Below are 24,972 nucleotides of genomic sequence, written 5' to 3'. Positions count from 1 at the left end.
GGTTTGCTTACACTTGGATAAAGGATTAAACTAAATATATAACCTTTTGCATATCCCTGGTTGTATGTGTATCACACTTGGGGATAACACTGCTCTATCAAAATTCTCTAGAGCAGAGCACAGATAACCTTAGCTCAGCCATTGTACTAAAGTATACTATAGCATTACAGTTTTCATAAAAAGAAAAAAAAAATGTAATTGTCAATTCATGTGACTTTCATACTAGTCTGAGTTCTATTTTTCAAACTTGCAACAACAAATAAAAAAGACTCAAAAGAATTATTGCTGTTGACCATCTATGAATCCTACTAAGTAATTTTCTTCTCTTCAGTTTAAATTTCTTTTGGTTGATGATTGATAATATAAAAGTGCCTAACATTCTTATAACATATTTTTGAATATATAAGCAAATTTGTTCTTAGGCATTTCTGATTTCACCCAGCAATCACTAACAAACATTAAATAGGAGTTCAGATGCACAAAATTTCTTCAAGTTATTACACAGTATTGAGTGAATTACTGCAACATTCCTGATGCCTAACTGAAAGGTGCTTTGGGAGAGGAAATTGCAGGTAGTTAACAGGATGGATAATTAGTAAATGTTAAAAATTATGGTTCAATTTAAAGATGTGCTTCAACATTAAACATATTTTCATTAAAATATAAATTTTTTTTAACTATGGTGATAATTGTCCCACCATACTTGCCTTTGCATAGGTGCTATGTTAGTCACTCTCCAGATAGTTAAAGAGATTATAACATTTCATTTTGGTTTAGTGGGCATGGGAGTGCTTGTGTTATGTAAATTCTGTGAAAGGATATCCTTGTAAGTGACACCAAATCACTCAGTATAGTTATCCTGCCTATGATCATAACCTGCCATACCCTTCTCACCTGGCATTTTAAATGTAAAGAAAATATCCCCTATTCTAGTTTTAACAGTTCACTTTCCCCTGGCAACTATCTGACATGTTGCTTGTCTTTATTTCCTTGAACAGTCTAGTTTGTGGTTCTTGGGCAAAACTCAAGCATATAAAATCAGATTTTTCAAAAATAGTTTTAACAGTCTATGTCTGTCAACTGCTTAACTCTGTCAATAAATATATACAATATGATTTAGGGGATGTCCCTGTCATAATAGGTTTCTTTTAGAGTTTCCAAATACAAAATTATCTACTTATCAGATGATAACTTTAATTTAGAACTAATAGGTATGCATAGCTAGCATTGGCAATATGAACATTATATTTCTCCTTTTCTAATCAACATTCCTTAACCTAGCCAAATCTCTTCCATAAATGAATATCATGAGAGGACAGTGTGTAACTAACCTTCCATCTATTTTACCTTTAATTTTTTTCTTAAAACCTTTTACAAGAATTATTGATCACCTTTCACAAATAGAGTAATAACTCTTTAACTGTTTGCATATAATAAAACAATTTAAATTTGTGAAATATTTAATGGCTCATCATGTTTCATTTGCAACTTCATATATTTGTCAAGAGGTGACAAGTTATAAACATCCTGTCTGTCACTAAACTGACCAAATAGCCACATAAAAAGTTTTCAGTGTCTTCCCTGCTAGGAAATGAGTTTTCCTTCTGGAAAACAGGCAAATTGGATAGAGAACACATAGTTAACATACCCATTTACTGGCCTTATAGCCTTAGTCATTTTAACTCCAATTCCATTTTACCTGTTGCTGCTGTTTTAGCATTTTATGTAGCATTTGTCACACAGATTACTGCTAAAGCTTCCCACTTCATTTTCTTTGTTTTTTTCATGATGCTTAGCTGATGACTATTTCAGAAACTCTCTTCTTTTTTTGTTTCTTTTACTTTTGTTTTCCCTTCCCCCTCCTTTGCACACATTTTAACTCTCTTATTTTCTGACTGTAAATGGTAGCGGAGTCAGCTCAGTTAGCCGAATGGTTACGCACTCTGCAGCCCATATGCCTGGGAAAGGAGTGTCCTGCATTCGATTCTCGTCACTGATGTGAGGAGCTAAAGATCTTTCTCAGACATAGCCAAGTTAGCTGGTCTTGGACATGGATTGCAGGGTTTTCCCTCCCCAGACCAGTTTGCCGCAAAGCAGGCAAACTGGTCTTAAGAACACAATGCTTCACAGACAATTACACATGGTTGAGCATGGGGGTAATGATCCCACCTCATAGTGAGTTATGAAAACCCAAAAATGGGAGGCCAAAGCCCTACATGGGGCTGTAGTGCCAAAGAAGAAATGGTAGCGGAATCTGGCAGTTCAAGCCAATGCATGTTAAAAGTCTGTATGCTTATTAAATAGTTTTCAATCAGTCAGCATTGATTGAAAGAAGGTGATCCTCTCCTGAAAAGTCTGTTTTTCTTCTCTCCTCGTCTTTGTTTCCATTTTGTTTGTTCTAAATTCTGTTTAAAAGAAAAGTTTTTCTTCCCCCTCCCCCCACCATATTACCACAAAAAAAACTTGCTTCTAAAACACTTCATATTTTATGACCATGTTGGCTATGTGGTTAGCATACCTGCTCTCTAACCACCAGGTGAAGGGCTTGAATCCTGCCATTGATGTTTGTAAATGCCTTTAAGTGGAAGATGAATGGTCTCACATCAGGTGTTCATCACCTGGCATGAGACCACTGCTCTGCTTACTGGAGATTTGAAACTCTGCTCTAGCTGTTTTGTCTAGAGCAGTTTCTGGATTATGTGAAGGAGTATAAAAATTAAAAAAAATAAAATAAAATAATAGAAATAAATCCTTAGCCTACCCATGGTACTGCTATAGATTTACAACTTTTTCTGGGAAGGAGTCACATAAAATAATATATCATTATTATGTTGTTTCTGAATTTTTAATTTACAGTCAAAGATATCACTTTAATACTTGATTTTGTGCACCTAGTTTTCCATTCTTTCACACTATTAACCCATTATTGTTTTTAATATCTTTAAGAGCCAACTTGAAAATAGTACAAGGATACCAGTTTACATCATTTTAACTTTTAGGTAAAGTCACATTTTGAGATAAACACAAAAATGTGATATGGTTTCATGAATGTGATAATGTAGATAATATGAATAACTGCATTTAGAAATACTGAAGCATATCATAAACATGTTTTATTTATATTATATGAAGCATATCATTAATGTTTTATTTATAATATTTGAAGTATATCATTGTCTTATATTATTTCTTTATCTGCACTGTTTTTTCTAAGGGTTTAGATATTTTTAAAGCTAAGGTAAATATTGAAGTCCAGCATGCAACTGAGCCAGTTATAGCTGCTGTGGAAAGAAATGGAGGAGTGATCACTACTGCATATTATGATATAGCAAGTCTCTTTTTTGCTGTGAATCCTGAGAAGAGTTTCATGAAAGGTGAGTTAGTAGACATAACAGCAGCACAGTTTTTTATTGTTATTTTAAGCATAGCGTTGATGCTCAGAATTTATGTTCTTGAATTAATATCCATTCTGTATTGCTTATTCAAGGCAATATAGAATGGATATCAAAGGATATTTGATCTGGTCTGGCATAGCTGTCTCCTTTCCAAGCTATCATTGGAAATATAGCCTGCTGTTTGCGATTGAGTTTCCCAGTTCCTCTCTTGTCATTCACTGCCTGTTTTAGTGGATGCTTCCTTCAGATTTCTCTATCAGAGTATATCAGTGCTTTGTACTTTCAACCACCCTCTTCCTTCAGTGTGTTGATGAACTTCTCTCATTAACCTCAGATCCTATCCATAGTATTATTTCTGATGACAGTAAGCTCCATTCCTGTTCTTCATTTGACAAATGTTGCAGTGCTGAAATGATTCAGTCTTCAAGAGTTTCCATAACCAATGTCTTCAACACTGATCTTCTTATCATTCTTGAGGATAAAGATAATCTAGTAATCTCCAGCGCTGCCCAAATGATGATCAAAGTTACATCTGTTTGAGTGCAGAATCTTGGCTTGTTTCCAAAGAAATCTCTGTCTAGTTAGTGGTATAATAAGCAAGGTCCAACTTAATTAGATCACCATCATCATTAAATGCCTGCCATGTACTCTCATGGGGTGTACAGGATATGATAGTACTACATGAAAAATTTACATCATTACTAACTTCCTATCTACAATTTTCCTCTAAATCAGTCTGTTACTTGTCAAGACTCCAGCATTATCAGATCTTCTATTTCTATCTTTTAGGGCATTTTTTAACGTATCAATTCACCTATATCTTGGTCTTCCTCTGGGTCTTTTTCCTGCCAACCAGGCAGAGAACACTTGTTTTGCTAATCTTTCCTCACCCATTCTGTTTAAGTGACCATACCACCTGAGATTAACTTTGCTAACTTTCCTGGATGCTGACGATGTCAAGTTCTTTCCTAATATCCTCCTTTTTAATATGATATTGCCATTGATGCCATCTGTTCACACCTATAATCTTTCTCAGGATTCTCATATCTGCGGTCTCTAGTCTTTGGTCAAGTGTTTTACTTCTGACCCAGCTCTCAGATCCATAAGTTAAAACTGGTTTGAACACTGTTTTGTATACAGCTAATTTTGTGTTCCGACTAATTTCTCTCTTATTCAATATGAATTTATTCAATTGACTTCCTACCATACCAGCTTTGCTGATTCTGTTGTCTATTTCTATATTTAATTTACCATCTTCAGTAAAAATCGTGCCTAAGTAGCTGAAATGTTTCACTTGTTCCACAGGTTCTCCATTCACAACACAGTTGACATTTTCAGTGATTCTGCCTATTTTCATTGTCTTTGTCTTTTTATTGCTGACCTTCATACCATATCTATTACAACAGTTATTCAATTTAGTCAGAGAATCTTGCAGACTTGTAGCAGATTTATTTATTATTATTATTATTACTATTATTGTTCCGGGCAACTCCAAGGAGTCGACAGACTCATCGAGGGAGGCCCTAACATCATGTCAAGAACAACTATTCGACATTCACACAATATCTATCATACCTTGCCTTGAACTCATTCACGGTCGTAGCACCCACAACAGACTCTGGAAACTTATTCCACTCATTCACTACTCTCCAAGTAAAAAACCTAGCTCTAACACCCTTGTCAACCACGCTCTTGCCCAGCTTCTATTCATGGCCCCTAGTCCTTCCACCACCAGTCATATTTTCAAAAATATCTTCTGGATCAATCTTATAGAAACCCTTCAGTAATTTGAATGTCTCAATCATATCACCCCTCCTTCACCTATCGACCAATTTCAGCAACCCACAAATCTTCAACCTATTCTCATAAGGTTCATTCCACAGACCTGCTATCATCTTGGTCACTCGTCTCTGGATCCTCTCCACTTCCTCCCCATCACGAAGAAACCCTGGTGCCCATAACTGGGCACAGTAGTCCAGATGGGGTCTTATCAAGGCTCGATACAGAGGAACAACAACTTGTTTGTCTCTGCATGTTAAAGTATTTTTCAGAAGCCAAGTGATTTGGTGAGCTGTTTTAGTCACTTTTGCAATGTGCCCCCTAAACGTCAATTCCCTATCCATCAACACTCCCAAATCCCTGGCCTCATCAATCTCCTGGAGTACGGTTCCACCAATGCGATATACTGCTGCTATTCTTTTCACCCCAAAGTGCATAACCTTACACTTTGGCACATTAAATTGATATCCATTTTACCTAGCCCAGTCCTCCAAACTATCCAAATCATCCTGTAAAATTTTGACATCCCGTGCACTCATAATTGCTCTACCCAACTTTGCATCATCAGCAAACAAGTGAACACTTCCTCTCAAATCCTTTCCTATATCATTGATGAACAAATTGAAAAGCAGTGGTCCAAGAACAGAGCCCTGTGGCACTCCACTAGTCACAAGCCATCTTTTAGACTCCACTCCTGAATAAACCACTCTCTGGTATCTCTACTTCAACCACCCTCCTATCCATCTCACAACCCTATATCTATCCCCATCTGCTCCAGTTTACTGATTAGGGTTCTATGTGGCATCTTATCAAAAGCCTTGGCAAGGTCCAGTAGTATTACTGTAAACTCATTACCCCTATCCAGTTCAGCCGTCACTGTGTTATAAAACGTGAGCAAGTTACTGAGGCATGATCTACCTTTCACAAAACCATGTTGTCCCCCATACAATATCCCATTTTCATCTATCCAATCCTGTATTCTTTTCTTGACTAATTTCTCTAAGACCTTGACAATGATTCCTGATATGCTAATCTGTCGGTAATTTACAACAGTAGTCTTGGAACCACCTTTATGCAGTGGAACTATTTTCCCCTCTTTCCACCCCCTCGGGACTAACCCAGACCCGAGACTCAAATTAAACAAAATGGTCAAGGGTACTGACAATTCTTTAGCTGCTTCTCCTACAACACGAGCTGGTATACCATCCAATCCCACAGATGTATTGACATTGAGGTTATGCAATAGACTACTCACCTCCACTTCATTCACCACAATTCCCGTATAATCTACTGGTACATTCGTTTCTGCAATGTCACCACCTGGATGATATATTCTTGCAAAGTGCTCACTAAGTAACTGAACTATATCAACTGATTCAGTTACCTCCCTACTATCAGCATTCTTTAAAATCATTCTGCCATGTACATTTTTCCTTTTACTTGCTACATATCTAAAAAACTGTTTAGGATTCTCTTTAGCCTGCATGGCCAATGTTCTTTCATAATCCTGTTTTGCTTTTCTTATCACACTCGTTACCCTTCTGGCCTGTGCTTTATACCATTCATGTGCCAGCCGGTCACCTTTCTCCTTTAATTCCTTCCATAGTTGTTTCTTTTTTTGCAGCTCAAGCTTAATGGTGTTATTCATCCATTTAACCCCTAGTTGATTTATTATTCGGACTCTAGGTACACAGTCAGCCATTGCTTCATGCAAACACTTCTTAACTACCTCCCATGCACTATCGACTTCTGGTCCTTGCAGTTGTACATGCCATGGCACTGAACCAATCAAACTCCTAAGCTTGTCATACTTTCCAGCCCGATAATTCCACATGTACCCTGTCTTAATTGAAAATTCTACACCTTTAGCCACCTCCCAAGTCAAGACCCTATGATCACTCTCACCGATTGGTGGCAATGTGGTCATATTTGTTACAGCCAAATCCTCAGATGTAATTACTAGGTCAAGCACTCTCTGACCCCTAGTATTTTCCATTACATGCTGTCGCAGATAGTTATCCCTTAATAACCGCATAAAATCCAATTCCTTCCTCCCGTGTGTCCTCTCCTCACTCCAATCAATGCGACCATAGTTGAAATCTCCCATAATAATCACCCTCCTTCCACTCATTTCTTCTATTTGCTTGTGCATACTGTCACCACCATCTTTTCCATCACCTGGTCTATAGCAGCACCCAATTGTATATTTAGTTCTGCTAGCCACAATCTCACACCAAATGGCCTCAAATGTGCTCTTTTCTATATCCTGCAATTCAACTTCTATTCTCCTTGGCTGCAGCTCATCAGCTATCATCAACAATACTCCTCCCCCCATTTTATTCTCCCTGTCATTCCTAAACACACTATACCCATCACATTCAATCCCACTAGCTATATCATCTACAGTCAGCCATGTTTCACTAATACCAATAACCTGTGGTCTGGAAGTGCCAACCATGGCCAAAAACTCTTCCTTCTTGTTACTAAATGAATTTAAGACCCCATTAACCCCTGCCCTACCTTGATGCCTTATATTAACTATCCCACTCTGATTTGTTGTCCTTATTTGCTCGGGCATATTATATTCATTCTTACATTCAACTGCCTCCCTAAGGACTGTATATCTACTCCCCCCCCCCTTAATAAATCTAGTTTCCCTGAATTTGCACATCCATCACATTTTCTCAAGTCTTCTTACACCGTAACCATTCAAATGCAAGCCATCCATCTTATATAGATCCTTTCGCCCATCGAACTCACTCCACACGTCCACAAATTTCACACCACTTGTCATACATAACCCACGCATAAAGTCATTCACAATGATGGCCCTCCTTTTAAACATTTCACTGTCATACCATGGCAGAAGACTAATCATTCTAACTCTCTCACTCTTTTCTTTTGTTACCTCAAAATTTAGAAGTATAACATCATCTGCATAAAGTAAAGAGCTGACATTAACATCTCCAATTTTCATATCACGTTTAATACCACTTTCCTTCATAATGTGATCCATATAGATAATGAATAACAGAGGGGATAATGTACGTCCTTGTCTGACACCAGATTTAACATTAAACCATCTTCCTGTACTTCCTTGAATTCTAAACTGTTGACTTACAACTCAAATATAAAACCAAAATATAATATAAAATGATGGTACAACATTGCTTAATTAGATTCCAAGAATTAATTTAATGTAGTCCTTATATTCTTGGACTCTAAATTCAGCCAAATGGCCTGTCTTTCTAAAATAACAAAATCAGCAGGAACAAGTACTTGATAAACACCAAGTAAGAGAAGAGATAGTAATTTATCCTTGGTGGACAATTGAAAAGCAGGCCATTTCCAAAATGGTTTTAAGGTGTTTCAGATATAAATTAAAACTGAGAAAGACCTTTGCTGTTTGTTCTGATGCTCTTTTAAGATAGGTTATGGCAACTGTTTTTACATCCATTTGCAGTAAAATTGAGAGATATCAATTTTGTTTGATGGCAGCTTGCTTATATCCTTTAGCAGTCACAGTGATTTTTATTTTGCTTAATTTTGCCAACAGAAGGGAATCAGTATAAATGGTTGGAGTGAGCTCCAACCATTTATACTTCATTGTATAAGAATTTTGATAATGCCTGTCTTCTGTAATGGATGATAATGTGAGGACTGATGGATGTATCTGCCAGTGAAGGAAGATTTTTAGTGAACAGAAAATTGAATATTGCCTGTAGAGGTGCAAACTATTAAATTAAAAGGGAAAGCTGTTGTTATTCACATTCAGTAGTGAACTTATATTGGAAGTACATGGAATTTATTTTTTCCAAAAATTGTAGCAATTCTCTCTCTTTCTTGCTCTCTGTCTGAGTGTGACCAACCAACAAATAAGTTGTACAAATTTGTATAACTTATTTTTTTTTTGTGAAATAGCCTGTGTTTATGGCAAATTTACATAAGGTAAAAATATCCTCAGGGAAATTAGTCCGTAAAAATTGATGAGTTTCTTGGAGGAATATGTTGGTGAGGAAATTATATCAAAAGAAGTCATTGTTTCATTGCCTAGCAAGCATAGATCTTTAATTTTATCTTTGAAGTCAGTGCTATTTTTAATATAAGACTAGTGTAACCATTGAGGTTTTGAAGCAGACTAGAATGATATTTCGTAATAGTATAGGGTGTAATGTATTACACCCTATACTATTACGAATACTATTAGTATAGGGTGGTCCATTACACCCAATGTATAGGGTGTAATGGACCACCTTCTACGATACATGGAAGGTAAGCATGATGAATCTGCAATTTATCAGTAATAAATGTATTCAGAGAATGTATTTAGTCTAATAATTTAGTTAATTGGCTTAATCATTTAAGTGTTGTCTCTGCTGATTATGCTATTGGTAGATCTCTCCCTTAGTAAAATATTAAGTTTACAATTATAAGCTATGGTATTCATCAGAATAGTGGAGGTGAAATTATTATGATTTAAATAACAGTTATCACATTATTAGCTCTGATGATCATAAAATTGCGCTTGCAGTGCAAGGAATGAAGAAACTTGCAGTTCTAAAAAAAAGGTATATTCGGAGGAAGAGGTTTTTCTTTGTATTGAATCAGGGTTGAAATGCATTGTCTTCAACTTAATTTGTTAAGAGTGGAGTGGGTAATAGTTTTAAGGTGTTTTGGCTTCTTTGTTCTGTTAATTCAAACTTCTGAATTAATTTAAGCTTGCATTGAAACTAGGCTTGCCTGGCTGAAGTTTACAAAATTCTAGAGATTAATTCACAACATTTCTGACTGACATGGTTTTTTTTATGTTCTATATTTTGCACATTATTTAAGAACTCTCCTTGGTTTGATGCAACTGATCTGTTAATAAAGCAGTGTTGGTACTTTGATAAATTCTGTGTATAGTGAGGGATTTGATGTTCTTAATATTTACATAGTTAGGAATAATGTCAACATTTGCTTTTTTCAAACAGATCTTACTGAATCTTCTAGCAGCTTTCCAGTATTCCTGATAGAGATTAGTAACTAGACGATTTAAAGGACTATGTGTTGTAGAAATTATTATGATTTAAATAACAGTTATCACATGTAAAAAAAAAAATATAAAATTGATTAACTCCTATATATTCTTTGTTACAAAAGTATCTTCAATGAGAGAAGAAAAGATGGGTTAACAAAAAAACTGACATGTTACATAGCACGTTTACTTGCTTATATTACTTGTCTTGTTCAACACTGAGTAAATAAAAAAAAAAAAAAAAAACACTGCTAGAGTTCTAAGGAAATAGTGATTAGTTTTTGTAGTTCAGTACAGGGTGACATAAATCATTTCATAGAAATATCCCAAAAAGCTGCAAACAATTAATCTGATTGCTTATTAAATTTTATATCAACTAAATAAAATAGATCCACTGCAGATAAGGTGGTGAAGATGATATTGCGCAGTTTTTCACAGAATGGCTATAAGTCTAATTCAGCTCCTGAATTAGACTTATGGCCATTCATTATAAAAAATAAATAACTGTTTCATATAGAAATTTCATACCAGAATAGACTTTTTATATCTCATTTTCATCTTGATAATGAAATACAAAGACATTTTATAAAACCTTTGGTCCGCTTTTAAATTAATTTAATCACAAAAAATAAACTTAATCTTAAAAAAAAAATGATATGGATGATTAATGTCCTCCCCCCTTTTTTTTTGTCCAAAGTACAGATAACTTTGAGAAGGCAGTAGATTCTTTTATTGCAGAAAGAATTCTGTAAATTTGATATCGTATTACAATAATGTTGCTTACAGATTTGCTATTTGTTTATCTTTATTTCTTTATCATCAACTAATTTCATTAACGTCTTCAGTTACTGCTTTTAAATTCTTCTTTTTCAGGAGTTAATAAAATGAAATATCTTTGGATGCCGTTAGCCTTTCTTTTATTAAAGATAATGCTATGCACTCATTATCTTTAACACAAACATTACTCTAAGAAAAGAGAAAAAAAAATTGTGTAATTCTTTTAATAGGAAATCCTATTCCAAGAAGATTACTGCCTCCACAAGATGCTATTGAGTATTATGCTGATCCAAAGTTTCGTGGTTATCTGGCTGATCCTGATAAGATAGCTGAAGAAAGACTTGTCTTATCACAGAAGTATGGTTATGTTCTTCCAGATCTTACCAAGGACCCATTAGTAAGAATTTCTTATTATATCAGTATTATCATTGGTAACTTGTATTAGTAAATAGAAATATCATGGAGGAAATCAAAGTTCATCCAGTATTGAATAATAATAATAATAAAAAAAGTAGTAATAGTTTCAAATCATAATATTTTCTGTATCACTGATTAGTAGGTATCTTGCTGCAATATAGAATAATTCAAGATTTGAATAATGTAAAATTCGGAGTTGCTAATCAGTCCAGAAAAGTAAAGTTCCATCATAATGAAATTTTAACCTTCTCTTTAAGGCAGAATTTTTAACTTTCTTTTTAACCACCTGACGGCTTCAACATGTATACACATCAAGGTTTTCTATGAATGCAAAGTACCCATTAAAATTGCAATACCATTGATATTCCATTGAAATAACATGGATATGAAGTTTAATATGATTGCTATATTCATCCATACAGACATTTGGGTGGTATAATATAACTTTTAATTTTCTCTTTAAGACAACAACAACAAAAAAAAATTATTTTTTTAAGGTTATGTCAGTACTTCCAAATCAGATCTTGAATATCTGATTTGGAAGTACCTGTTTAATCTTTGAGTTACCATATCAAGAAAGTTACAAGTTACCATATCAAGAAAATTAATTGCTATCTCTTTCAATTCTATGACTTCAAAAAGCACTAATGATTTTCTTGATTTTAATTGCTATACTCATAACTTTCTCCAATTTAATTTTTCCTGTCAGATTATTTTCCCTGTTGACGTGAATGTGACTAGATCTGACTTCTGTTTTCTATTTTTACTGATCTAGAAGTTGTGCTGAAGATTTGTCATCAATACTGATTTAATTAAAATTGTTTTTTTATTTAAAATTAAAATAAAAAATAAATAAAAAGATTTAATTAAAAAAAAGATTATGTAATTTTAGCAAGAGACTTAAATACAAGAATTGAAAACACGAAAATTAATAATAATATAGGAATACATGGAAAACATACTCTAAACAGGAATGGTAAAAAATTGATTGACTTTGTAGTTTATAATAACCTAAAAATAATGAATTCCTTCTATAAACATAAAGACATACATAAATATACTTGGACAGCAAGAGGATGGAAATCAATATTAGATTATTTTATATTAAATGAAAAGACATCAAAATTTTCACTAGATGTTAGAGTTCACAGAAGATATGAAATAAGCAGTGACCACTTCCTTGTTAAAATAAAATTAAGATTACCACCTAAATGGCTACAAGTAATAAGAACAGAAAGAAAATTTGAAACATTTGTTTATAAAACTAGACTATCGAATGATACAAATGTACAATGGCTATATGAACAAAGAATTAACCAATATCTAGATAAAATAAAACAAAATGAAGAAATAGAAATAGAATGGCTTAATATAAAAATGATATTAAATGCAGCAGCAAATGAAAGCTTATGAAAGACCAAAAAATTCAATAAAAAGAAAAAAACCGAAGATCTGGGATGATACAATCAAAGAAATAATCAAAAAGAAAAAAGAAGCCTATCACAAATGGTTAAGCAGTAAAAGATTAGAAGATAAAATAGAATATAAAAGAATAAGAGCCATAGCTAAAAGAGAAGTTAGAAAAAGACATAGAGAATCATGGAACAAATTTGTCTCTAATTTAGAACATGATTTATATAAAATGAGACCCAATGTAGATAAGATTTTGAAACACTTAGATGCAGATACCAAAGAAAACATAAAATTAAACACCGAATTGAAATTAGAAGAATTTCTAAATTACTACACAGAATTGTGGACAGACAAATATTTTAAAAAAGACAACTGGCAAACAATTAACGAAAATGAAAAGGAAATAACTAAAGAAGAATTAGAATTCAGCCTGAAAGAAACAAATAACGGAAAATCACCTGGAGAAGATAAGCTAGGTTCAGAACTATATAAATACGCAGGAAAAAGATTCAAAGGAAGATTCTTATTATTTTTAAATAAAATTTATTCAACTCGTATTCCCCCCCCCCAATAGAATGGAAAAAAAGCAATTGTGATTCCTATCTTTAAAAAAAGGTAATAGAGATGACCCTAAAAACTATAGAGGTATCAGTGTACTAAATTCCTGTTACAAAATATATAGCAGAATCTTAAATAGCAAACTAATGAAATATTCTGAAAACTTTATTTTAGAAGTACAGAATGGATTTAGAAAAGGACGATCATGTATAGACCTGGCCTTTTGTCTAAAATTAATAATAGAGAAAAGAAGAGAATACAATTTAGAAACACATATTGCATTTATTGACTTTGAAAAAGCATTTGACAAAGTTAAAAGAAACATATTATTTAACAGATTAAAAGAAAGACAAATATCAAATAATATCCTAAAAGCTATCACAAGTATATATGAAAATAATCAAATACAAATAAGATTAAATCATGAGCTATCATATACGAGAGAGATAAACCAAGGGGTCCGACAGGGATGTCCCCTCTCAGCAACTCTTTTTAATATTTACTTAAATGAAATAATAATAAAATGGAATAAAAATATATATCAAGGAATTAAACTTTCTCCTACAGTGAACTTAAACATCCTCCTTTTTGCCGACGTCCAAATAATAATTACAAATTCTGAAGATAACTTACTGAAAGCCATTTTAGATCTAAATGAGATAGCCAAAGATTATGGTATGATAATATCAACAGAGAAAAATCAAAAACTATGGCCTTTAAAGGACAAGATCCAGCAAGTACTAAAATAGTAATAGATAACAAGATCTTAGAACAGGTGAATTCATTTAACTACCTAGGATGTATGATCACATATGAAAAAGATATAAATGTCAAAATTGCAAAATATTTAAAAATAACAGGTGTAGTTAACTCTATATTTAAACCAAACCTAGTTCAAAAACAAACCAGACTAAAAGTGTACAGTACATTAGCCCTACTACATTAGTACATTAGCCCTACCCGTCTTAATGTATGGAAGCGAAATTTGGACAATAAAACAAAAAGACAAACAGAGATTAATAACAGCAGAAATGAAGTTTATGAGAAAAACTGCAAAGTATACCCTATTTTGATCACAAAAGAAACAAAGAAATTATGAAAGAATTAAACCAAGAACCAGTAATAGAAAAAAAATTAAAAAATATAAACATAAATGGATGGAACACATTCAAAGAAGGAAAACAGAAAGATTACCAAAACAAGCCTTAAAGTACAAGCCATTAGGAAAAAGAAAATCAGGACGTCCTCTTAAACGATGACTTCTAAGGCCAGAGCAGGCCATGCTGGGCCTAAATCCTTGATACGCATGATGATGATGATGATGATGATTAAAATTGTATAAATAAGTAAAAGATATAGGAATTTCCAATTTAAAAAAAAAGCTTATCACAATTTAATGGAAGATAATGCTGGATATTGAAGATGAATGAAAAATCATAGAGAATTTAACTGTTAATCAGAATTTTCCTTAGTGAATATGAAAAGTAATGTTGTTTGCTTATGTGGCTTATGAATTTATTTGTTTATGTGAATCCTGTTTGCAAAATATTGTCAACATATACCACTTTTGGTAGGCTAAAGCTTAGAATTGGAAAACCCTAGTCTAGAGCACAAATACAGAATCTTTTCAAGGCAGTTCATGTTTCTATTAATTATGGTGGTGGTGGTGGTCTCTTGCTTGTAGTGATATTTAAATCTATAGCATGCTGTTTAGAAAACATAAATACTGTCTGCTTGGCCAACCAGGTCATCAGTGTCAGATTTACTATGAGGCATGTCTCGTTGATTATAGGACATTCATTGAAAAAATAAATTTTTTACACTAATTCTGTAGATTTATTTAATATATTAAATATGCTATCCTGCTAATTTGGCTGTTATGATCACTAACTTAAAAATATAAAAATAAATAAATGACAAAAAAAATTTTATAATTTTTCTTGGGAATCCTGTGAATTTGATACATAGCATGTGAATAACATGTTGGCAGAAAGCGTATAATAAGCGTATAACTTGCGTTTATATGTTAGCATTCATTCATTCATTCATTCATTATGTGTATCTCAACCATAAAAGGCTCTTAGCTTATTATAGTGCATTAGTATTAGTGGACTAAAAGTTACTTGATCTGGAAACCCTGCTTCAGAGACCAAACACAGAACTTTTTTTTTGCAAAGCCACTTCAAGCCTCCAAATAAGCACAGTAGTAGGTGGTCTCACACCAGTTGATGAAATTCATCTCTAACCTAAAGACATTCATAAAATGCCAGCCTGGTTGGACGAGTGGTTAGCATATTCGTTCTCCAGCCAAGAGGCTGTTGAGTTCGAATTCCACCAAGGGCATGGATGTTTGTAATTGTCTTACTAACTGTTTACCATATGTACTGTTGTAACCTGTGTCCTGGTGTAGTATGACCATGAATGTCTTTCTGCCATAAAAATCAAATAAAATTCCAGATTCAAACATTCATAAAACATCTATGTCTACAGTGGAATTCAAATCCACAGTTTGTTGATCGGAGAGTGGATATGCTAATTTGCTCACTAACTCGGCTGGTAATTAAGAGAAGCTTCAATTGTAGGAGTAAGGAAGTTATGCTACTGTTATGCAAGTTTTCAGTCAGTCCAATATTAGATTATGGCTTGAGAGTTAGAGGTGTTCAGGGAAGATTCACTAAGTGTACGTGTTTCTGTAGAGATTTCATCGTGATTGGTGATAGGAATTGGTTGGATAGTTGTAATCTGTTAAATTTATCTCACAGGAGATGAAGAGGAGATTTAATTGTTTATAAGTGGTTCATGGCAATATATATAATAGATAGAGGGAGTTTGATGCTGTGTGCTTAAGGGTCAAAGCTGTATAACTGAGAGGAGACTTCCACATAGCCTTTAAAGGAATGCGGAGAACCGACCAGAGCTTCTGACCTAATGTCCAATCCTCACCTTCTCGTGGTGCACCCTGTTGGGTATCTACTTGGATACTGAACGGATGAGAATGGGCTGGCAATTTGGGATTTAGCCGACCAAATTGTATTCTTATTGGTTAAACCAAAATAAAAAAATGATGGTACGACATTACAAAATTTCATGCCGACTGGGGCGTCGCCCGGTTAAACAAGGCCCCCGTTATTTTCGGCAGGGAACCAGGGCAAACAGCGAAAAGTCAGCTACTGGAACAAATCTGAAAACAAATCCCAACTCAACATCACCAGAGTTAAAGATCGGTACTATCAATGTAAGAAGCCTGAATGGCAGAGAAATGGAGCTGGCTGAGGAATTAGATAAGTACCAGATTGACATAATAGGGGTGACTGAAACAAAAAACACAAAAACTGGTGAGATCTTTCTGAGCAATAAATACAAAATGTTATATTCAGGCAATGACAATCAAGGAAAAGAAGGAGTAGCCATAGTATTCAACACAAAATACGAGGCTAATCTTCTTGAATGGCAGTCAGTCTCAAGTAGAGTAATGTGGGCAAATATGAGAATGGGGAACTGGACAATGAGACTTATTTGTGCCTATGGTCCCACAGAAGGTTCTACTAAGGTAGAAGTGGAGGAATTTTTTGAGGCTTTAGAAAAAGCAACTGACACAATGAAAAATGAAAAGTTGGTCCTTGTTGGGGATCTAAATAGCAGAGTAGGAAATGATTGTGAGACATACAAAAATGTTTTGGGAAAATTTGGAGAAAAGAGCAAAGCTAATAATAATGGCAAATATCTGTTGGATTTCTGCTCAGGACATGGACTGGTTATTACTAACACCATGTTCCAACATAAAAATGTGCACAAATTCACATGGAGAGAAGAGGCAAGGAATAAGAAAAGTCTCACTGACTATGTTATTGTTGATAGTGATGTTTTCTCATTGGTGCAGGACACCAGAGTGTACAGAGGATTTGAAGTTGGAAGTGATCACTATTTAGTCTTCAGCAGGATAAAATTGAATTTCATAGTGAAAAGAATAACATGTAAGAAAGTTTTAAAGCGAATAAAAGTTGAGCAGCTCTCAGATGTGAACTGTAGACTAAAATACACAAAGATTATTGAAGAAAAAATGAAAGAGTTTGAGAACAGCAACCAAACTTGGAGATTCAGTGGCAAGACTTGAAGAAAACACTGATTGATTCAGCCAGAGAGGCATGTGGTGAGGTTGTCTGCAAGGATAGAAAAATCAGAACTCCATGGTGGACACAGGAAGTTAAAGAGGCAGTGAAGGAAAAGAAGAAAGCATATCAAAAGTTCCTGGCAAATAAGTCAGCTTGTGCTCTTAGAGAATACAGAGACAAATGTAAGAAAACTAAACACTGTGCAAAACTAGCTAAACAAAAGTCATGGGAGGGCTTTGGCAAGAACATAGAAAATAAATATCAAGAAGGTGGTAATTCTGGAGGTTGTTGAAGAAACTTAGAAATGGAGGAAAGAGTGCTGTAAAAGGAGTTAGAGATGATAAAGGTGACATGAAAACGGGAGAAAAAAAGATATCCTTGAAATATGGAGTAATTGCTAAATGAAACAAAAAGTGATAGCACAGTGGTAAAAACACTCAACAGACATAAAGTCAGGAATACATATCCATACTTGAAGTAGAAAAAGCCAATAAAGGTTTGAAATGTGAAAAGGCAGCAGGAGTAGATGATATTCGACCAGAAATGCTTAATTATGGTGATATAAAAGTCTTACAGTGGCTGCACTGCATAGTTCAGAAAGCCTGGACAGAGGGATGAATTCCCGATGATTGGAGGAGAGCTCTCATAGTACCCATATGTAAAAAGGGAAATAAAACTGAATGTGAGAATTACAGAGGTATTTCCCTACTGAGTGTTCCTTGCAAGATTTATGCAAGTATACTTGAGAAACGGTTGAGAAGAATTGTGGAAGAAAAGTTTGATGTAGAACAAGCTGGATTCAGGCCGAATAGAGGCTGTCAGTATCAGATCTTCACTTTACGACAAATAGTTGAGAAAGCATGGGAATATAACAAAGATCTATATTTAAGTTTTGTTGATCTGGAAAAGGCATATGACAAGGTGCTAGGAGAGAAGCTATTCAATACGCTACAGTTATATGGTGTCACTGGGGCATTATATCAAGCAATACTTAGTCTTTATTTGAGTTTAAGTCAGCAGTTAGAATTGAAGGGGGTACAGGAATATGATTAAAGCTGGTGTGAGACAAGGATGTACAATATCCCCTCTGTTATTCATTATCTATATGTATCACGTTATGAAGGAAAGTGGTATTAAACATGATATCAAAATTGAAGATGTTAATGTCAGCTGTTTGCTTTATGCGGACGATGTTATACTTCTAAATACGTCCACTACAAGCCTGCAAGATTCTTTGACAAAGTTGAATAACTGTTGTAATAGATATGGTATGAAGATCAGCAATAAAAAAGACAGACCATGAAATAGGCAGCATTGTTGAAAATATCAACTGCTTTGTGAATGGAGAACCTGTGGAACAAGTAAAACATTTCAGCTACTTAGGCACGATTTTTAGTGAAGATGGTAAATTAAATATGGAAATAGACAATAGAATCAACAAAGCTGGTATGGTAGGAAGTCAATTGAATTAATTCATATGGTATAAGAGAGAAATTAGTCAGAACACTAAATTAGCTGTATAAAAGACATTGTTCAAACCAATTTTAACTTATTGATCTGAGAGCTGGGTTAGAAGTAAAACACTTGACCAACAACTAGAGAGCACGGATATGAGAGTCCTGAGAAAGATTAGAGGCGTGAACAGATGGCATCAATGGCAATATCATATTAAAAATGAGTATATTAGGAAAGAACTTGCCATTGTCAGCATCCGGGAATGCATTAGCACAGCTAATCTAAGGTGGTATGGTCACTTAAACAGAATGGGTGAGGAAAGATTAGCAAAATAAGTGTTCTCTGCCAGGCTGGCAGGAAAACTATCCAGAGGAATACCAAATATCAAGAAGTGTACAGTATCAATCCACCAATTTATAGGCAGATTGATATTGTACAAAGTTCATTAGATGATAGAAATATAAGATTTGATAATGTTGGAGTCTTAACAAGTAACAGACTAATAAATTAAAGACTTAATTCTGTATGTTAGTGAAGTAAATGTTAGTTTAATATCCAACGTTTCACTGACTGATATCTGTCAGCATTTTCAAAGGAATACACTGCTAAGCAATAGAAAATAACAAAAGCTAGGAAACTAACCTACAATTCTAAAAATTATATAAAGTTATCACTGTGCGTGATACAATGATATAATACACGTGTTGCAAGCGCAACATTTTATTTGTTGAGATATTTAATGTAATTTTCATGAAAGTTCATTTCTTTTTGGTTAAATGATCTGATTCGAGTTTTCTATATATCTGGTAAGATTAGGCCATTGATTCTTATTTAAGTTACCTGTTGAACGGACGACTGTAGCAGCTTCTTTAAATGTTCTGGAATGGTAGTTGTCTTCTGTGTAGGGCATATGACTCATATCCCATTCAATATTATGGTTGGTAGAGGCAGAGTGTGAAGAAAGGCCTGAAATATCCTGTCTGTTATTCCTTACATAGCCTATGTGTTCTTTCTTTCTTGTATCAAACTTCTAGTTGTCTGTCTGATGTAATTAATACCGCAAGAACAAGGTATGCTATAAACTCCAGAGTATTTGTAGAAAGGATGGCTATCTTTCAGTGATCTTATAAACTTTTGAATGGTCTCAATAGGTTTGAAGGTTACTCTGATATTATATGGTTTTAGAAGAAGAGGTAATTTTCTGGATATGGCACTAACAAATGGAATTGCTATAGAGCTGATGTATTGGGTTTCATCTCGTTGTCTTTGCAGTATGTCACTAAAGAGAATCTTGCTGATGATTCTTGTAGGGTAGCCATTTAGTGATAGATCTTTGGATATTTTCATTAATTCTTCTTGTAGGTCGCCAGGGTCTGTGGTACACTGTATAGCTCTTTTTTTTGAGCATATGGATAATGCTGAGTTTCTAGGATATGTGGTGAGACGAGTCGAAATGGAGGGAGTGTCCAGTGTTAGTAGGTTTTCTATATACTGACAGGTTGATGCTATTGTCAGTTTGTTTCTTATTAAGGGTGTCTAGGAATGGAAGTTTATTATCTTTTTCTAGTTCCAATGTGAACTTGATGGTGCTGTGGAAGCAATTTCTTTGTTGTTCACTAATTTCAGTAGTACTTTTTGGACATATCTGTCTATGTTGTTCTTAACACAGATCCTACTCACAAAAACCATCTTGATACCAATGAACTATTACGTGATATGACCAGCTGGCCTGTGGACTTAATCAAAAAGCTAAAATCTATGCATCCGTTAACTCCAAGACTATATGGTGTTCCAAAAATCCATAAACAAGGCACACCATTATGTCCAGTAGTAGATGGTATTCATTCCCCTACTTACAGACTATCAAAATATCTAGCCAAAATGTTACAAGAACACATTCACAACACGGATTCTTATATCAAGAACTCCCAACATTTTGTTGGAGAAATTAAAAAACATCAGTTTCTCTGAAGATAATATTATGGCTAGCCTGGATGTCACATCTCTGTTCACAAATATCCCAGTTTCAGAAGTCATCGACATCTTAGAAAACTTATTCCCACCCAACATCACCAAGTTGTTCAAGCATTGCTTAACTTCAAATTATTTTACATGGCAAAAAACCTACTACAAACAACTCACTGGATTAATCATGGGTAGCCCTCTCTCTCCTTCTTGTGCCGATCTATTCTTAGAAAATCTAGAAACTCAAATTTTATCCCAAATTACTCCCAAACCAACCACATGGTTTAGGTATGTTGATGACATCTTCATCATTTGGAATCACAAAAAATAATTAATAGATTGTCTAAACAAAATTAATTGCTTCCACAACACCATCAAGTTCACATTGGAACTAGAAAAAGATAATAAACTTCCATTCCTAGACGTTCTTATTAAGAAACAAACTGACAATAGCATCAACCTGTCAGTATATAGAAAACCTACTAACACTGGAAGCTCCCTCCATTTCGACTCGTCTCACCACATATCCCATAAATTCAGCATTATCCATATGCTCAAAAAAAAGAGCTATACAGTGTACCACAGACCCTGGCGACCTACAAGAAGAATTAATGAAAATATCCAAAGATCTATCACTAAATGGCTACCCTACAAGAATCATCAACAAGATTCTCTTTAGTGGCATACTGCAAAGACGAGATGAAACCCAATACATCAGCTCTATAACAATTCCATTTGTTAGTGCCATATCCAGAAAATTACCTCTTCTTCTAAAACCATATAATATCAGAGTAACCTTCAAACCTATCGAGACCATTCAAAAGTTTATAAGATCACCAAAAGATAGCCATCCTTTCTACAAATACTCTGGAGTTTATAGCATACCGTGTTCTTGCGGTATTAATTACATCGGACAGACATCTAGAAGTTTGATACAAGAAAGAAAGAACACATAGGCTATGTAAGGAATAACAGACAGGATATATCAGGCCTTTCTTCACACTCTGCCTCTACCAACCATAATATTGAATGGGATATGAGTCATATGCCCTACACAGAAGACAACTACCATTCCAGAACATTTAAAGAAGCTGCTACAGTCGCCCGTTCAACAGGTAACTTAAATAAGAATCAAGGCCTAATCTTACCAGATATATGGAAAACTCGAATCAGATCATTTAACCAAAAAGAAATGAACTTTCATGAAAATTACATTAAATATCTCAACAAATAAAATGTTGCGCTTGCAACACGCGTATTATATCATTGTATCACGCACAGTGATAACTTTATATAATTTTTAGAATTGTAGGTTAGTTTCCTAGTTTTTGTTATTTTCTATTGCTTAGCAGTGTATTCCTTTGAAAATGCTGACAGATATCAGTCAGTGAAACGTTGGATATTAAACTAATATTTACTTGACTAACATACAGAATTAAGTCTTTAATTTATTAATACTAGTAGGCAAGAAAAAGGTCATAAAAAGCAACAGACTGATTTGGAGGAAAATTGTAGATAGGAAGTTGGTAATGATGTAAATTTTTCATGTAGTACTATCATATCCTGTACACTCCTTGAGGGTACATTGCAAGAATTTGATGATGATGGCAATATTCTAATGATGCTTCATGTTACAATTTTATTTTATTTTTCCCATGAAAAATTATCAACTTGTACTACATTAATACCAGTGGATACTAAGGGTTTTTAAATTTTTTAAAAAATTTACTTATACTTTTTATTAATTTTTTTTACATAATCCAAAAACCTACTTCTCTATAGACCAAACATGGAACTTCAACAAGCCAGTCAGTTAAGGCATCCAGTATCAATAGATTTGCACTAGGGCCATGAAATTCATCTTCCACCTAAAATTATCACAAACATCCATTCCCACATGGATTTGAACCTGCAGCCTGTTGGTTGGACAGCAGTGCTGTAACCACTCAGCCAGCCAAGATGGCAATTACTGGAACTATCTAGTTAACATTATGGAAATTTAGTATACGCTACTTTGAAATGCTGGGCAAGGTTTTAAATTTAACTAAATAAAAATCAAACTATGCAAGTGATTTTTCATCAGTTGATTTTTTCATAAAATTTGCCTGAATTAAAAGAGCAGAGGATTTTGTTTGAGTATTTACATTTAGTTTTTGGACACATCTGCTATCACAAGAAGAGAATGTTAATTGTGAATCTGAAATATCTATTCCTTCAGATCACTATAATCCTTTTGGTTTTCTATCCTTAAATTTGGATTTTCCTCATTCCCACTATCTAAATAACTCTGGGGTCATCTTCCTGGTTGACATCACCAGCCACAATTTCAGTTAGCTTTCCTTTTCCTGTTTTACAGACCAAGGTGGAATAGATATAGGTGAACCCCATCTTACAAACACAGTGCATTCTTAGTAAATTGAATTAATTTTTTTCATTATGCATTTTTACTATTTCAGTATTAAAGTAATTTACATTTGTTAATGTGTTTCTGAAATAAATTACCTTAATACTGAGATGATGATGATGATGTTATATATTATTTAATTTTCTGATTTTCTGAGTATTCTTAGTAAAATATTAAGTTTAATTTTTGAAACTTTTTTTGTTTATAGTATGATATGTTGATAAGGAGAAAAGATCCACGTCAAGTGTTTTTTGGACTGGAGCCAGGCTGGATAGTTAACTTGAAAGACAAGACCATACTTAAGCCTAAAGATGAAACGTTACAGGAATATTATACATCTTAATGTAGGGAATGATAAAAGATGTTAGCACATAGACATTTGTATAGACGATACCTCTCTTGTTAATATTGTATAAAGCTTTCTGTTGAAAATAAAACAATAATATAAAAAAAAAGCTGAATTTCTAAACTTTAATGAGTTTAAAGAGTTTGGAGAGATGTTTTAACATTAAACTTCTTAGGGCGTAAAGGAATACCATCTTTGTGCACTTTTGGAACACCATAGAACACCATTTTGGAATGCTCTATTGTGGATGGAATCAACTCACCTACCTACTTATTGTCAAAACATCTCTCCAAACTCTTACACCAACTATCCATAACTCAGAGAGTTACATCAGAAACCCACAACATTTTGTGGAAAAATTAAAAAACATTACCATATCAGCAAATGATCTTCTAGCTAGCCTAGATGTCACCTCTCTTTTTATAAACATATCTGTGGTGGAGGGCATCAACATCCTAGGTCCTTGTTTCCAGAAGATATAACCTCACTGTATGATCATTGCCTAAATTCAAACTATTTTTCTTGGAAAAATACGACATACCAACAATTAACTGATTTGGCAATGGGCAGTCCACTTTCACCTTCTTGTGCTGACCTATTTATGGAAGATCTCGAAAATAAAATCCTATCTCAAATAATTCCTAAACCAACAATTTGGTGGAGATACGTGGATGACATCTTCATTGTATGGAATCACAACAAGGATGACCTACTTGACTTCCTCAATAAGATCAACTCCTTTCATCATTCTATTAAATTTACTCTGGAACTTGAAAGAGACAAACAACTGCTGTTCTTCATTATCATCATCAAATTCTATGTATCCTCAAGGGGTGTACAGGATATGATAGTACTACATGAAAAATTTGCATCATTACTAACTTCCTATCTACAATTTTCCTCCATATCAGTCTGTTACTTGTCAAGACTCCAACATTATCAGATCTTATATTTCTATCATCTAAGGCACTTTGTACCGTATCAATCCATCTATGTCTTGGTCTTCCTCTGGGCCGTTTTCCTGCCAACCTGGAGGAGAACACTTGTTTTGTGAATCTTTCCTCGCCCATTCTGTTTAAGTGACCATACCACCTGAGATTAGCTCTGCTAACCCATTCCTGGATGCTGACAATGTTAAGTTCTTTCCTAATATCCTTGTTTTTAATATGGTATTGCCATTGATGCCATCTGTTCATGCCTCTAATCTTTCTCTGGACTCTCATATCTCTAGTCTCTGGTTAAGTGTTTTACTTCTTACCCAGCTCTCAGATCCATAAGTTAAAACTGGTGTGAACACTGTCTTGTATACAGATAATTTAGTATTCTGACTAATT

The 24,972-nt window shown here is 34.2% G+C and overlaps 1 protein-coding gene across 1 annotated transcript in view; it reads left to right on the top strand.

The window, feature by feature from the left end:
- The window catches only part of mRpL15 (mitochondrial ribosomal protein L15), an 84,941-nt gene extending 61,205 nt beyond the window's left edge, over positions 1–23,736 (top strand). Inside the window, exons 4-6 of the mRNA XM_090401890.1 lie at positions 3,215–3,374; positions 11,199–11,365; positions 23,501–23,736. Of these exons, the coding sequence (XP_090258016.1) occupies positions 3,215–3,374; positions 11,199–11,365; positions 23,501–23,635 (462 nt within the window). The 3' untranslated portion in view covers positions 23,636–23,736. The remainder of the gene's footprint in view (positions 1–3,214; positions 3,375–11,198; positions 11,366–23,500) is intronic.
- The last annotated feature ends 1,236 nt before the right edge of the window (positions 23,737–24,972 follow it).

Source organism: Typopeltis vanoorti, chromosome 12, assembly GCF_054136105.1.
Source record: "Typopeltis vanoorti isolate ZY-2024b chromosome 12, IOZ_Tvanoo_1.0, whole genome shotgun sequence".
NCBI lineage: Eukaryota > Metazoa > Arthropoda > Arachnida > Uropygi > Thelyphonidae > Typopeltis > Typopeltis vanoorti.
The sequence above is the reverse complement of the archived record's forward strand: the minus strand, read 5'-3'. Positions and strand labels throughout refer to the sequence as shown.